Here is a 15,722-nt window from a genome sequence, read left to right on the forward strand (position 1 = left end):
CAACGAACCATGAAGCGGTGTTTAGGAAATTATTAATATGCTAGTTAAAACAGGTGCATTTAGAAAACTGAGGCCCAAGATCCTAACTAGCAGGAAGGCCATTTATTTTCTTGATCTGTGCGTAAGTGGATGAGCTCAAAGGGGTAAGTACACATCACTTATCATTTTGCTGGCTCGGTGAGTGAGGTGAATAATAAAGCCGATCTACAAAGAAAACGAATCGACAGGGTTGGGGCGGGCGGGAGGAGATGGAGTGAGTGAAAACACCAGCACTCGTGTGGAGTGCTCAAAGATAAAGAAAATAGTAGCTCCTATAACGGGAGTAGTGGAAGGACGCAAGCACTTGGTCCATGTTCAGGGGGAGGGTCAAACACAGGAAGAAGCATGACGCTTTTATGCTATGGACTAACGGGAACAACGGATATGAGAGCACGATGGAGCAAACAAGTGGTAAGGCAATGGGCGGGCTGAAGCCCACAGATTGAAAACATGCTGTTCGAGACAGCACATGCACAGCCTAGACGGGACCTAAAAAAAAAGGACAGAATATGACAAACAAGGCCAACATGCTTAAAGTTGATTATTATATAATAGCTCACCAGCAACTTAATATTTGGCCCAATACAGGAAATAGGTTTTCTTTTGATAACGTGGCGAAACAAAAACTCCACAACCCAACCGACAGTTGATCTAATGTACTGCCTTGTTTTTTTTAACTGGGAATTATTCTAATTTGATTCACATGTTTCTTTTTAGTATTTAAGAAGGAAGAAACGTTTGCCAAAACCAACACTCCATATGCTGTGGGGGTGCCCTTTTTGTGCTGTAAATCACTGGGGCATGTGTCGATGTGTGCATGATTATATTCTTGTTTCAGGCACAAACCTAACCTTACTCCCTGTTTTGCCAGTCACTGTCTTTGTTAAAAACAGATTCACAATTGCTTTATTAAACCTTCTTGCTTTCTCCAATTTGATTGAAAACGCACCATTTGCCCACTATTTTTTAACCCCCCCCCCCCGAACACCTCTGTGGTGATTCCGGCTCACTCGCTACGCTCGCTCGCATTACCGTGTCACTAAAGCAGGAATGTCAAAAAAGTGTGTCACCAGCATGAAAAGTTTGGAAACCTGTGAAGTAGGGTATAGTCGGTACACAATGAAAAACCATAGTAAGATGGAGCTCAGTTCTTGGCTCTAGGTGCCTTCGGATTCTTGGAGAACCTACAAGACCTAGACATCTCTGCAATCAGAAGGGTCCAGGGGATATAATGGTATATTCATTCTAAAAATCTGCCATGGTAAGAAGTTACAGATGAAAATGTAGACACATATGGCAGTTTCTTTCAATTCAATTTCAATTTATTTTTATTTCAACTGCTACATTTTATAGGAAAACCATGAAGGATCTGCACAAATGGCCCCTTGCTTAATTCAGAATTATGTCTACTTTTCAGAAATGCATAGCTTTCTGGGATCCACCATGGGTTTACACCCTTTTCCACCACTAACTGGAAGGAGGTTGAAAGCATACAACATTAGGAAAAATGGCCTATCCCCCAGTAAAATGCCAAAATTTGGGTTAAAAATTCAGCTTTCTGATTCAAGTCTGCCTGTTCCTACAAGCTGGAAAGATGTTGATTCTAGTACTGTAAACCCTTTGGTGATGCCATGCAGGAAAAAAGACAGGCACTAGAGGGGCTTGATTTTCAGGTGGAAGTAGGAGCTGAGCTTGTTGCAGAGGTCCTGAGTTTGGTGAGATGTCTGTGGATTCACTGGGGGTTTTGGTGAACTGCTGCATGACGTTGAAATGTTCTTTTGCGTTACTTGCGTTGGTGTGGATTTTGTTCTTGATAAAGGTCCGCTTGGTGGCTCTTATGCATTGGTGGTATTCATTAATGGCGTTCCTTTAGTTGTTCTGGTCTACGGTGGTTTTCCTGTTCCACCAGAGTTTCTCGAGGCGTCTGCAGGAGCGCCTGGATTCTTGAAAGTCGGTGATGAACCAGGTGGCCTTCAGGGGGCGTTGTTTGATGGGGGGGGGGTACGAGCTTGTCAGCGCAGCCGGCGATCCAGCGGTGTAGTTCTTTGGCTGCGTAGTTGGAGTCGGTTGTGGCAGAGGGTGGTGTTGAGGTGTTCCTCTGTGATCTTGCTCCAGTTCCTTCGTGGCGGGTGCGGGGCAGGTTTGGATGTGGTGGTGGGGGTGAAGGTGAAGTGTACGCAGTGGTGGTCTGTCCAGAGGGGCTCCATGGTGTGGCTGAAGTGGATGTTTGTCCCTCCTGGGAAGATGGGGTTGAGGGTGTGTCCGACTCTGTGGATGGGGGTGGTGACGAGCTGCTTCAGTCCGAGGTTGGCGAGGTTGTCAAGGAGGGTGGTGGAGTTGGGGTTCCTGCGGTTGTCGAGGTGGAAGTTCAGGTCTCTGATGAGAATGTAGTCCATGGAGGCGATGGTGGTGGTGGAAGAGGTGCGAGGGCCGGGGGGTCTGTAGACGAGGGTCCCGTATAGCGTGGTTCTGGGGATGGTTTGGATCTGGAAGTGGAGGTGCTCTGCGTTGGAGAGGGGTTCATTCGTGCTGGAGGTGGAGAGTTGGAGGGAGCTTCTTGTATGCGATGGCAAGTCCTCCTCCTGGGCGGTGGGGGCAGTCCCTTTTTTGGACCTTGTATCCATCGGGATGGCGGTGGTGATGTCAGGGGCAGAGGTGGCGTTGGTCCATGTGTCCATGAAGAAGGCAACGTCTGGCGAGAGGGTGTCGAGCAGGTCCCAGATCTCCGTGGAGTGTCTGTGGAGTGAGCGCGCGTTGAGGAGGATGCACGTCAGGGCTTCAGTGGTGCGGGAGTCCGGCCTGGGTTCAGCGGTCGTGGGGGGGCTGTTGATGGTGAAGGCAGGAGAACTGGCTATGGGTGATGTTCAGGGTCGATCTCTGGCAGTTGTTGTTTCTTCCGGGGTTGAGTGCGAGGATGGCGGCGGAGTTGTAGCAGTGGGGGGTCGTTGATCCAGGGTTTCTGGCGCTGGCCACGGTCGGGTCGCAGACAAGTGGAGACAGGCTTGCCTTTGGCACGCTGGTGGCGCAGCCACGCAGCAGCTGCCATTAAGTAGGGGAGGGGGAAGGAAACACAGCTGGGTAGCAGGAAACCGGAACCGGCAGGGGGTGAGGGGCCGCAGGTGCAGCAGCGAGGGGAAGGGCACAGAGATAGAAAACAGGCACTAGAGAGACAGAAGAACAGAAAAAGGCACAAGGCAGACACGGGCACAAGAGAGACAGAAAGAACAGAAAGGGGCACAAAGACAGACACGGGCGCAAGAGAGACAGAAAAAACACAATAAAACGGCAAAATGGCACAAAGACAGACACGGACACAGAGAAGTAAAACAGCAAAGTGGCACAAAGACAGACACGGGCACAGAGAAATAAATAGCAAGGTGGCACAAAGACAGATACAGGCACAGCAAAATAAAACAGCAAAATGGCACAAAGACAGACACCGGCACAGAGAAATAAAACAGCAAAGTGGCACAAAAACAGACATGGGCACAGAGAAATAAAACAGCAAAGTGGCACAAAGACAGACAGAGACAACAGCGGCCAGCAGAAGAGCAAGGCTCTCACACTGGACCGCCAGGGATGAGGCGCAGGCAGGAGCCTGCAGGTGGAGGAGGGCCTCAACACCTACCTGGGCAAAGGCAGCACCCAGAGCACAGTGCTGGAGGGGTGGCACTTGACAGCGGACCTGCCGGGGGAGAGCAGGTCTCTGACCAGGGGGTCAGGGGTCCTAGGTGGGATGGGTGCTAGCAGCAAAGGGGTTAAACTTGAATTAGAATAGTCTATCTGACTCCTTTATAGTCCACCACTTTGGTAGTGTAGTTTATTTTTGATTGTTGTTATTTTTAAATATTTAGCATTTTTTATTGTGTTTACATTCTTTTTTTATAAAGTGTATGTTTTTATTAAAATTGCACTTCTTTATTAAATTAATTGTGATGTATTGTTATTGTTAATATATGTTTGTTAATTTTAAGCTATTATTATTATTAACGTAATTCTTTAAAAATTGTTTACAGTTTGTTTATATTTTTTAAATGTATATTTTTTAACTATATATTTAGCTTGCAGTGATAATTAAAACTATTTTATAAGAATTTACATTCATTCTAACATTTAAATCAGGTCACATATATGTTTTGGTTGTGTATAAGTTTGTTAGTTTTACTTTTACGTTATGACTAATATTTTTAATTTCATGTATTTGTGTATAAATATATATTATTTGCATTACTTATTAAAACTAATTATTTCTAATTATATTATTATTTTGTCGTTTAATATTTTTTTTAAATACTGGTATATATTAAAATTTTGAAATACGTATCTTCTTTTGATGATATTCTGCTCCACAATATTTTGGTGGTTTACATATAAAACATGTAATCTCATATTGTAGTAGACAAACTTTTTGACACGATATTCTGGTAAGTAGATATTGTTGTTGTTGATACAACCATTTTTAACATTAATGTATATGTGACCATAATGCCGAAGATCTGTTTGAATAAATGCAAGTTATTACACTCATGTATTTCAAACGTTTATGCTGCATTATGACACATATGTTCGCACGTGATAACCAATAATAAAGAATTGAAAAAGCCAAAACCTGCAGAGCCCAAATCTCTTGGTTTTGGCATGCTTGATTTCTGTTGGTCCCTAGTATATGTAATTTTTCCATGGAGAGGCAAATAACTGAAGTTCACACTCCAGTGTTTTCTCAAAATCCTTCCTCTGTAAGGTCATGCATCTACTCAGAACAATGATATATCAATTCCCCAATGAGGTATCCACCCTTCTGCCATCTGTCAGTCCATCCTTCCATCACTCTAGTCTTTTCTCTCCTCCACTGGCTAAATGTTCAGCATTTATACTATCTTTGGCTATATGTGGTTGTCTGTATGTGTATTGTTTATGGTCATGGGTACTACTATATGTAATGGCTACGTTTGCATATGTGAATGTGTATGTCTATACATGAATGTGTTAATGTGTGTTTGCATTTACATGCACTGCACAAAGCCAAACGTATTGCTTTTAGCAATGCATGCTATTATGAGTAAGCATCTGTCAATTTTAGTCCTTAATCCATATTCCACCCACTTGTCAGTATGGATTTACTAATGTTAGTTCCTTTTGATAACTAATCTGCAATGTGGACTACCAGCTGGCATTCTCAATACATAGTCTAACAATTCCATTAATTGGTAACTACCCTCACTATGAGTAGGAACTCTGAACTGCCCTATCATCACTGCGTGCCCACCATCACTATCAGGAAGTGCCTATTCTAGTCATGCGTTTGAGTTTAAACCCGTTATATACCGCTGTATCTATGTGATATTATGAAAGTAGCCCTTCCACCTTTGCATCCGAGTCCATCTATTTAGGGTCCATCATTGCAAATTTTGCATTGTGTTGGTATGCCTTACATTGCTACTTAACACTCTATGCACCACAAACCTAGGGTCATAGGGACAGTTTGGCTGAGCGCGACATCCACGGTATTTAGAATGCCTTAGCTTCAGCATCAATTCACTGATAATACTGTAAAAGGAACATATGCCACACAGTATAATAAGCAAGGATTTGATGTCTTCAGAACAAGCATACATTTCTAAATGAAGAGCATGAATAATGTTGCAATTTGACCAAAATCACAAGGGGAACGCACTGCCAAATGCATACATACTTTGAAAAAATAATACAGTGTTTCCACACATGGGCTGTAATACAAAATGGCAACTGATTATCACATAAGGAAGTGTTAGGGAGCCACTGGGAACAATGCAGCAGTGCTTAAATGTACATCTGCTAATAGTACATATATGAAAGCCAAGCGTTGCACGTTGTACCTAGCCTTCATGGACCTATCTTGAGCTTTCGATAAGGTCAATCGTACAAAACTTTGTTGCTGTTACATGAACTGGGACTGGGCGCCACTCTGGTGCATGTCATCAGTTTTGCACCAAGATTTATCCACTAGGGTTAGGCATGCCACTAAATGGGAGTCCTCAGAAAATTGTAATCTGCAGTGAGGGATGCAAGAAGACTGCGTTCTCGCAGTCATTTGATGTATTCTGTATATTAATAAACGTAATCAGCATTTGACTTCTGTCTGTCAAGACACACCTTTGGTGAAATCCATCCCCACCCATATCTTCCTCTATGCTGATGAAACTGTCTTATTAGCCTGCATTTCAAGTTCTTTGTGGTACCCAGTTAGTGCTTTTTCGCAATGCATGTCCAATCTGGGTTTAGCCACCAATTTCTCAAAATCTCACACTATGGCTTGTGGTCCCAAATGCATTAAAATTGATTTCTCTTAGTACAGATAACAACGGGCTTGAAAGAGCATCTCATTTTCCCTATTTGGGGTTAGTGTTTGATTCTACTGCGTCAGGGGCTACTAACTTTGCAAATCAACATTTAGTATGTAGCCAAGCAATTGGTGCTATTTTTAATTTATCACGATCTTTAAGTGGCAAACCGATTATACCTCTTTTGGACATTGACAACACCCAAATTGTACCCATGGCAACATACGGAGTTGGTATATGGGACTAATCTGATTGTTTCACTCTGCAGGTGGAAGAAAATCGATTCTGGAGATGCCTCCACTCTCTCACTATTTCCACATCGTTTTTTATCTGTCATATTATATAAGGTTATTGTTTATATAAGATCATCTTAAGCTTAGCCATTTATTGTTGCAGGTTTCTCTGGAATAATCCCTATGCTGTTTCAAATCATTCCATAATCAAGGATTGTTTATCATGGAATAGCAGGATGAAAGTAATTTGGCTTGCTTAGGTCAAGCAGAACCTAAAAGGGCTAGGACTGTGCTCCCTTTTTGAGAGCTCATTTTCTATATGTGAAGTGGATAAGCTACAGATTTAGGGCCTTATTACGAGTATGGTGGTTCCAGGACTGCCGTAGCCGTGGTTGGGGTCCAACTGCTACAATCTAGGTGGTCTGACCGCCAGATTACAAGTTTGGCAGTCAGACCGCCACCAACCTGCTACTACACCACCGACACCACTGCCGACACCACCAGGATCTTGGATCCCGACGATGATACAGAAACAAAGGCGGCTGGAAATGGTGGCGGTGCCGAGGCAGGCACTGCTGTCGGGATTACAATTTCCCTTTCCCACAGCCTTTTCATGGCAGGAACCCCACCATGAGAAGGATGGTGGAAATGGCCCCAAACTGGGCCCCAGGGCAATTTCTCCCAGGGGATTAATGCATGGGAGCACATGTTGTGCCCCCCTCTGCATGTACTGTTGTGCGTGCACTGCGTGCCATGCACTACATGGTGCATGGCACACAGTGCATGGACGTGCAGAAAGCACTGCACCGCAGCAGCATCTGTTGTGGCCCTTCTCGACCACTGAACCATGCTGCCACTACGGACCGCCAGCATGGCGGTCCACTCAGAATGCGGCGGTCTGAACTCTGCTGTCTTTGCGGGGTTCTACCGACCACGGCATCGGCGGTCCAGTGGACAGACCGCTGACGTTGTAATGTGCCCTAAGTGTATGTCTTTGGGGAGAGGAGGACTGACAAGGGAGTGTGTTGAGTTGAGCAAATCTTCGTTGAGTCTATTCCCTACTTTGAAATCTTGAAATGACCTGGAATCACAATTGACTGTAGCACATGCCAACTGGTAGCGGCAATTGCTATTTAGATTCAGAGCAGGCACGATTTGTCATCTCCTCTGTTTTCCTCTGGGCCAGTTCAGTAGCTCTAATGTTTGTGGATGTCCTTGCGATGGTGTCTCTGACCAAACTGAGTTGCACTTTATTTTCTACCATAAACATTAAAGAAAATACAAATGTGCACAGTGCAGAGTAGCTCTCTGGTTTTAACTTTTTTTATTAATGAGCGTGTGTGCTTCAGAATGAGTTGCTTTCTCAAATCAGCTGTTTAGTGTCATATCCACATGCTTTTTTAGATGTTATTCGTGTTTTTCTTTTTAACATATCTGTATTTTACCATCTACTTGTCTCTTACATTCCAATAAAGTATATTTTTGTTTGATTAATTGATTGTCCATGGATTATTTCTGAGTAGAAAGTTGTCTTTCACTGTAAGAGCTATTTGGTATTTTAATCATGTTTTTCATTTAAGGGATTACTGTTTAGAATTTCTATCCAAAATTATACGTGGCAATGGAATTCTACCCAGTACAATCCATCAAACTTTGGAAGATAGGTGCATCAAAAAGCGTGTACACATTACAAGGCGGAAACAACATAGAAATATGGGAGCATACACCATAGAGCATTAGTAAAAATCATGAAGCTTTGGCGACCTTGAACATTCCAGTACTAAATGATAAAAAATATTGTTGGGACAGAAAAGTCCTGTGCATGATGTCAGACGTGCACCCCTGCCCTGAGTACCTCTGCTGCAACGGTACCTGAATCCATGGTGCTGATTTTTTTAGTCATGGGCGAACACCGATCATGCTTGTGTGCCATGACATAGGCCTGCGTCAAAGATTGTGATCTTCTTTGACCACAGAGTCAATCAAACCACTACCCTGATTGTGATGAAAGGATAATGCCTTTAACAGGAGTTAAGTAGCACAAGAGTCGTGTTGGCAGCATACTGTGTAGTGATCAGTAAGAGTGGACAAGCCTTTTTCCCTGTGTCACTGGAGTGAGGCCTACAGGCCCACTCATGTCAAGTTTTGTTGGTGTGTGTTTAACAGTGACAGCTCCTCCGCTAAGGCGGAGGAGCGTTGCCCCACTGCTTTTTAGCAGTGAAATAAAGAAAAAATAAAATGATAATGTTATTATAATTTTATTTGCTCCTACTGCGGCAGATTTGTGGGCCAAGCAGGCTGCTCTGCTCTCAGAGCAGGGGTGAGGAGTGGTAGGCACACTCTGTGAGTGCGCATGAATGTTTGGCTGGCTGTATCAGGCAGCCAAACATTCATGTGCACTTTGCATGTTCTCTACCCAGGCTGTATTGCAGCCTGGGTGGAGAACATGCCCAGGCTCCCACAGCCTGTGTGAGAGCTGAACCACGGCGCTCAGACCACTCACAATGCTGCATTGCAGAATTGTGCTTTGCTATGGGGAGCCTGGGTGTGCTTTCTGTTCCATTTGGAGTGAAGGACTGTGGAGGAGACACCAGGGGCCATATGTATCAAAAAGATTTGCGATTCTCAAATTGCGATTTTTAGCGAATCGCAATTAGAGAATAGCAAAATGCAATGTATGTAGGATGTGCTAAAAATGTTGCGAATCCTACATATTCCTTATTTGCAAATCGCAAATTGAAATTCGCAAATAAGGAATACCTTCCCATTCATTCCTATGGACTAGGAGGCCCGTATTTCTCAATTTGCGATTACCAATTAGAGAATCGCAAATTGAGAATGCAATTTCAAGGTTATAAGGGTGCCAAAAGGACACCCTGTTGCACCCCTGAAATTTGCATGTGTGCACATTTTGTGCAAATACATGCACGCGACATATGGTACTCTAAAAAGTACTTTTTTAAAGAAAAACGCAAATTACCACCAACTTGAACTTGGTGGTAATTTGCAATTCCTTAAGGCCAAATAGCAAATTTCTGGTGCTTCCAGAATTGCATTTAAGGAATCGCAAATTACAATTCCTTAATTGCATTCGCAAAATAGAGAATCGCTAATTTTGCGATTCTCTACTTTGCGATGGCCTTTTGGGATGATACATCCCAAAAGGCTTTTTCCCATTCGCAAACGGGCAGATTCTGAGAATCTGCCCATTTGCAAACGGGAAAAAGGCTTGATACATATGTCCCGCGGTGAGGAAGTAGCGAGAAGGTACTTTTGTTTTTTACACCGCCTCCCCCCTCCAGCTCCCTGCCCCCTGCCCGCCTCCCTGGATCCACGCCGGCTGCCGTTGGTGCTTAACTTACTCCTGGCCAACATCAAATTAGTATGTAGTTCTGTGTAGCGCGTATATGGTTGCATGTGTGTGCTGGCTGTATATGCGCCTGTGAGTACAATACATGGAAGACTCTGGGTTCCATTTTGGGAGACCCTGGGCTGACTGGAGACGCATGAGGAGGTGGAGGATTTCCCCAACAGATTTGTGGATTGCTGCAATCCTGAGAGCTGGGTGGGACACACAGTGGAGGAAGGAAGAGCCATGCTTTTCAAACAGCGTTTCTTGAGTCAGAGAAAGGTCACTGAAAAGGGGGCTTGAACACATCTTAGGAAGGAGATGGAGCAGATACGAGAATGATAAAGAGTAGGTCTGGGGCTCTTGGCTAACCCTTTGATGCATACATCACTGTGGCTGACATCCAGGGGTGAACCTCTAGTCTCTCGCGTGGGCTTTGTCAATGGTTGTTAGGTGCATAAGATAAGTAAGCAGCAACTATGGCTTTGTTGTATATAATATTGAAAATGCTTCAGTTCTGAAATGAGTGTGAAAGAACTAAGACGCACAAGTCTCTTCGAAGTTACATCAAAGGCTTTGAGCAGTGGTACTGCTGCAGAGTTGAGGTGATTTTTTTTCACTCTGAGGGTGAGGGTAAAAATGGAGAGCCCGATAGGGACTTGTCTCAGCACCTGCTTTTAAAAACTACCGGGGATGAGCACCGGCAGGACCTGGCCCACTTAAAGATCCCTGTGACTATTGCAGAGAATTACATGTAACCATTAAGTAACAGATTTCTATTCTATGCAAGAAGACGAAGATTGTTACTGCTTGTATTTAAAGTATCCCTATTTAGCCTGCAGGCCACGAGTTATAATCCGGTAAAATAAAACAATAATCTAAATTACAGCCACATTTGATCCCTAGCAGGCTTTAAAATAAATAAATTGTTATATAAAGTAATTAAAACACTTCCAGTGGGCAATAATACATATTTATTACTGGTGTTGAAACAAGCACATGCGTGACAGTGCAACTAAACACAAAGATCCGAATACCTAACATTTCTACAAAACACACATTCTGACACGTAGAAGTGGCTTGAGTCAAAAACAATTTTAAATCTCACTTCATCTAATGGAAAGTTGTGAAGTAAGAAGTGTTAGGGAATCTAGCTCTGCGGCTCTGTTTGACCTTCGCCCGTTCCCAGCAGGGAACACAACCTTGAGGAGTTAGTGATTGTCCACAAATACAACTATTTGAACCCGGCCGCGATCTATGGAGAACTACCGGAGCACCACCGACACACCCCTCGACTCCCACCCACTTCCTGCACTTCAGCACTGGGAAGGCACGTGAGTGTGTGTGGGCCTCTAAATGTGCCCAGCAGGGCTTTACGTGAATGCGTGTGAGCCTCTAAATGTGCCCAGCAGGGCTCTAAGTGGACCGGGTCCTGCCGGTGCTCAGCACCGCCAGTTTTAAAAAGCAAGTGCTGGTGCGGGTCCCTATCGGGCTCTACATTTTTGCCGTGACCCTCTGGGGGAAAAATAAATCTTAACTCTGCAGCAGTGCCACCCTTCACTGTCTTTGATGTAACTTCAAATAAACTTGTTATAGTTCTTTCACAGCCTCTTTTCAGCACTGAAGCATTTTCAATATTCTATACAACGAAGCCATAGTTGCTGCTTATTTATCATATGCAACTAACAACCATTGAGAACGCCAATAGTCCTGGCTTTTTGTAGGTGTAATGTTACTTGTATTATATATCTGGATGCAATGACAGAAGCAGCAAAATACCAGTCTGGCAGCACACTATGCTAAACACAGATATTTAGCTTAAGTGTTGTTAAGCCACACCCTTCATTACATTGGCCACGCCCCTTCGATAGACCCCCCCAACCCTCCGCACAGTTTCTTCATCCCACTTAAAGCTCGGGTGGGCACACAGCATAATAACACACAAGGAAGGCTCGGTAGGTTCTGCTGTTATCCCGGTACCGGCTGCAGCATCTTTGAGCTCAGTGTTGTATTGTATTGTAATTGCATTTATATAGCGCTTACTACCCTTGTTGAGACGTCGAAGCACTTTTTCGGCAAGTAGCATGCTACTCCGGAACCCATTAAGTATTATAGTTGAATTAGTATAGTAAAATATGAAAGTAATCTGAGTGGTGGAACTGTCAGTCAGTTATTTGGATTCAGAAGGATAGCGGAAGGATAGAAGAGGGAAAAAAGGTTTGTATTTATATAGCGCTTGTTACCCCTGATAGGGTGTCGATGCGCTTTTTGGGCAAGTAGCATGCTACTCCGGAACCCATAAAGGATTAGTGGTGAATTAGTATAGTGAAATATGAAAGTAATTTGAATGGTGGATATTAAGTCAGTTATGTAGATTGAGAAGGATAGCGGTGGGATAGAAGAGGGAGAAAGGTTTGCATCTATATTGAGCTTGTTATCCCTGATGGGGTGTTGAAGTGCTTTTTTGGCGAGTAGCACGTTACTCCGGAACCCATAAAGGATTAGTGTTGAATTAGTATAGTGAAATATGAAAGTAATTTGAGTGGTAGATATGTTAGTCAGTTATTTGGATTGAGAAGGGTAGAGGAGAGATAGAAGAGGGACAAAGGTTTGCATTCATATAGCACTTGTTACCCCTAATGGAGTGTTGAAGCGCTTTTTTGTCGAGTAGCCCGCTACTCCAGGAACCTACAAAGTAGGATCCCTCGGGTCCTCACCCTACTCCAGCAATACTGATGACAGCCAGCACAAGGGGAGCGATCTTTGGAGTTCCTGTACATCCACAGAACGAGCTTCTACTATTTGCTCTTTCATTTCACTATTCATCCAGTAATCGCAGAGAATATCTTTCCAAAGGGAATTGGGCGTACTTTTCTATTTTGACCTAACCTATAAACAATACCAGACAGAAACAAATGCATTAAACAGCCATAGTGAAGAGAATAACTCATCATTTGAGAATAACAAAAGCGTGAGGCAAGTTTTATGTTTGTTGGATGGATTATCCTGTTACAAACGTGGCAGATATCTCATCTGCCCAATGGTTGAAGTGTATAAAAAAAGAATGAAAATTGTGATGTTGTGCGCGATAGGGGCAGGGTGAGAGAGCATGGGGTCCAAGGCATGGCTAAAAAACATAATATTCTGTAGCTTTTTTTTTATCTTTTACCTTCAGTTAACTACATATAAAATAATGTACAGCTTTTACTCGTTTCCTTTCTTTCTTTTTCTCGTTTTCTCTCTTTCTTTTTTCTTGTCTCTTTCCTCTATAAAAATTACTCTACACCTTTATATATAATATTCTTTCTAACATTCACACAGGTTCTTTATATACCACTATAATATCCTAGTTTCATATCTTTTTCCTTAGGTATACTCTCTTTCTCCTTTTAGGCACGATATTATAAATGTTTATATACTTTGTAACCTTTTCTGTATAATTATCCTATTATGCAGTTACTATTTTTTTAGAACGTTTGTATGCTTATATTTTGAACATTATTGATTAGTTTATATTTGTAATCCTGTGCTTTCTTATATTCAATAAAAAATATTTAACTAAAAAAAAAAAAAAATGTACAGCTTAAATGAAAGTAAATGCAAGTTAAGTTAATCAGTGGGAAATACAATATCGTACATCATGAAACCTCTATTCGTTAAAGTGCTGTAGAGGTCTGGCTGTGCAACCAGAGAGCCACAGAATTGAACCTGGTTAGTGCAGTGGAGAATAGTGACTTGTGTATGTTTAATGCTACAAGATCAAGGTCTGTGAAAGAAAGCACTATGAACATATAAGTAATTATTGTTTCTTATATATCTTTTTATTGACATTTCAATAAAACACAGGTATAAACAGTGGCGGTGCCTCCGCTAAGGTGGAGTAGTGTTGCCCCACTGCTCTTTCAGCAGTGCAAAAAAATAAAAAAAAAATAATAATAATACAATGACGTTATTATGATTTTATTATTTTACAGTGCAGAATCGGAGCCAGTTAGGGTGGGGTGGGGCTGGGCTGGCTAGAGCAGAGGGAGGAGTGGTTTGCACTTTCTAAGTGTGCATGACGGTTTGGCCGGCCCTGTTGGGCCGGTCAAACCATCATGCCCACTCGGCATGTTCCACGCCGGGCTGTAATGCACAACTTGGGTGGAGAACACGCCCAGGCAACCCAGTCCCCGTCTGAGTGCTGAACCGCAGCTCTCAGACCAATTATGACGCTGCTGTCATGGTGACAGCAGCGTCGTGATTGGCTGGCAGAGTCTGGGAGCTTGGTTGCTTACGTTCCGTTCTGCCAGTGCCGAGAGAAGAGTACAGAGGAGAGGCGGCTGCATTTACAGGTAAAATTATTTTCTTTTTTTCACCCTCCGCCCCACCATCCCCCTTCCGAGGCAGCCGCCAGTGAGTCCAAAACGTAACTGTGAACTGTCATTTTCGTTAAAGTCCTGCCCACTTGGACCACTGCATTCGCCATATTACAAGGGGCAAAGAATATAACGCTCTTGCAATATGGAAGATGAGATATCGACAACTTTCGTTTTTGTGACAAAGTGAACCGTCCTCCAAACTCTAGATTAAGTCTTTGGGCTTTGTATAGTGCAATTATATGTAGCACATTTTATAATATCGATTACTAAAGGGCCATAAGGAAAACAATACATGAAATGTATCCAGTCCATATGACAAAACAGAACATTCACCACAGCTGAATAAACAGAGCATTTGACTAGAATGGCATGTGAAATATACCCACTCCTGGTAAAGTCAGGAGTATAGTATGGCTGTGACACCACTTCCTATGACATTTCCTGTGATGTCCTACCATTTTGCATTTGCTGTTTAATGCCTGCCCCACTTGTTTCCTTCAGACTTGTGCGCTGTTGATAATTCGGAGCAAAAGTCCATTGAACCCTGTCCTTCCCAGGTACCATGCATGCAAAGACGAACCCTATTTATAGACACACTGAAGCAGGGAAAATCAATCTGTTGATCGGTTGTAAAACAAGCAAAAAAGAGGACGCGTTTGCGAGAAGTAGACCAAAGTTAAGGCTGAACATGGAGCAGTGGAAGAGACTGCCAGACATCTTTTAAAAGAATACGTTTAAGGAATGCCATCATCGTAGGATCACAAAATCTTTCGATGGATTATTCTGTGATTGTAATCTGTAAATGTGGGACGGGTTCAGCTCTGGGAGATTTTGCATTTTAATTAGAGGATTCGTTTTACAAAGTGAAATACCCAGCCATGCCTCTTCCTGTTCTGTGCGCCTTCTATCATGTAAATACAATTCACGCTATCAAAAACTGCATCGAGATAAACTAGAACACCCTTGAAACCACCTTTAATTTGGTAACATCGTAGAGTTTTCAAAGGAGAGGCACAGACCACCATGCTGGTGAGTTACTTACACTGTCTGATGCTGCTGCCAACACAACGATGAGCATGGCGGCCGGAAGCGACCTGCCTAGGTTCTCCATGTCTCCATGCGTGTTGACTGAAAGAAGGGGGTTTTTATGGCGCCATACATTGCAGGGTCAGAGTCTGTGTTAGCACACCGCTATCCATTAACCTGCCCCAAATTCCAGTTTCCAAACCCTTCTCGTAGGTTCTGGCCCGCGCGGTTTCACAATACATGTATGTGACCCGAATGGGTTACATCAACCAACCATCAAAAGAACTTGCCACAGGGAGTCAAGGAGAGTAAACATCATGCAACAGAGGTTTTTAGAAACAGTTCATTTTTGTTTATATGTTTTTGGATAATATTGAGGCATGTGCAAATAAAG

The 15,722-nt window shown here is 43.2% G+C and overlaps 1 protein-coding gene across 2 annotated transcripts in view; it reads right to left on the minus strand.

Annotated features, from left to right (window-relative positions):
• The window catches only part of HABP2 (hyaluronan binding protein 2), a 227,122-nt gene extending 211,697 nt beyond the window's left edge, over positions 1-15,425 (minus strand). For both annotated transcript variants that reach the window (XM_085603357.1, XM_085603356.1), the window contains exon 1: positions 15,345-15,425. In XM_085603357.1, the coding sequence (XP_085459483.1) occupies positions 15,345-15,413 (69 nt within the window). In that variant the 5' untranslated portion in view covers positions 15,414-15,425. The remainder of the gene's footprint in view (positions 1-15,344) is intronic.
• Between the last annotated feature and the right edge of the window lie 297 nt (positions 15,426-15,722).

This window comes from Triturus cristatus, chromosome 1_2 (assembly GCF_964204655.1).
Source record: "Triturus cristatus chromosome 1_2, aTriCri1.1, whole genome shotgun sequence".
In the NCBI taxonomy this organism is placed as follows: Eukaryota; Metazoa; Chordata; class Amphibia; order Caudata; family Salamandridae; genus Triturus; species Triturus cristatus.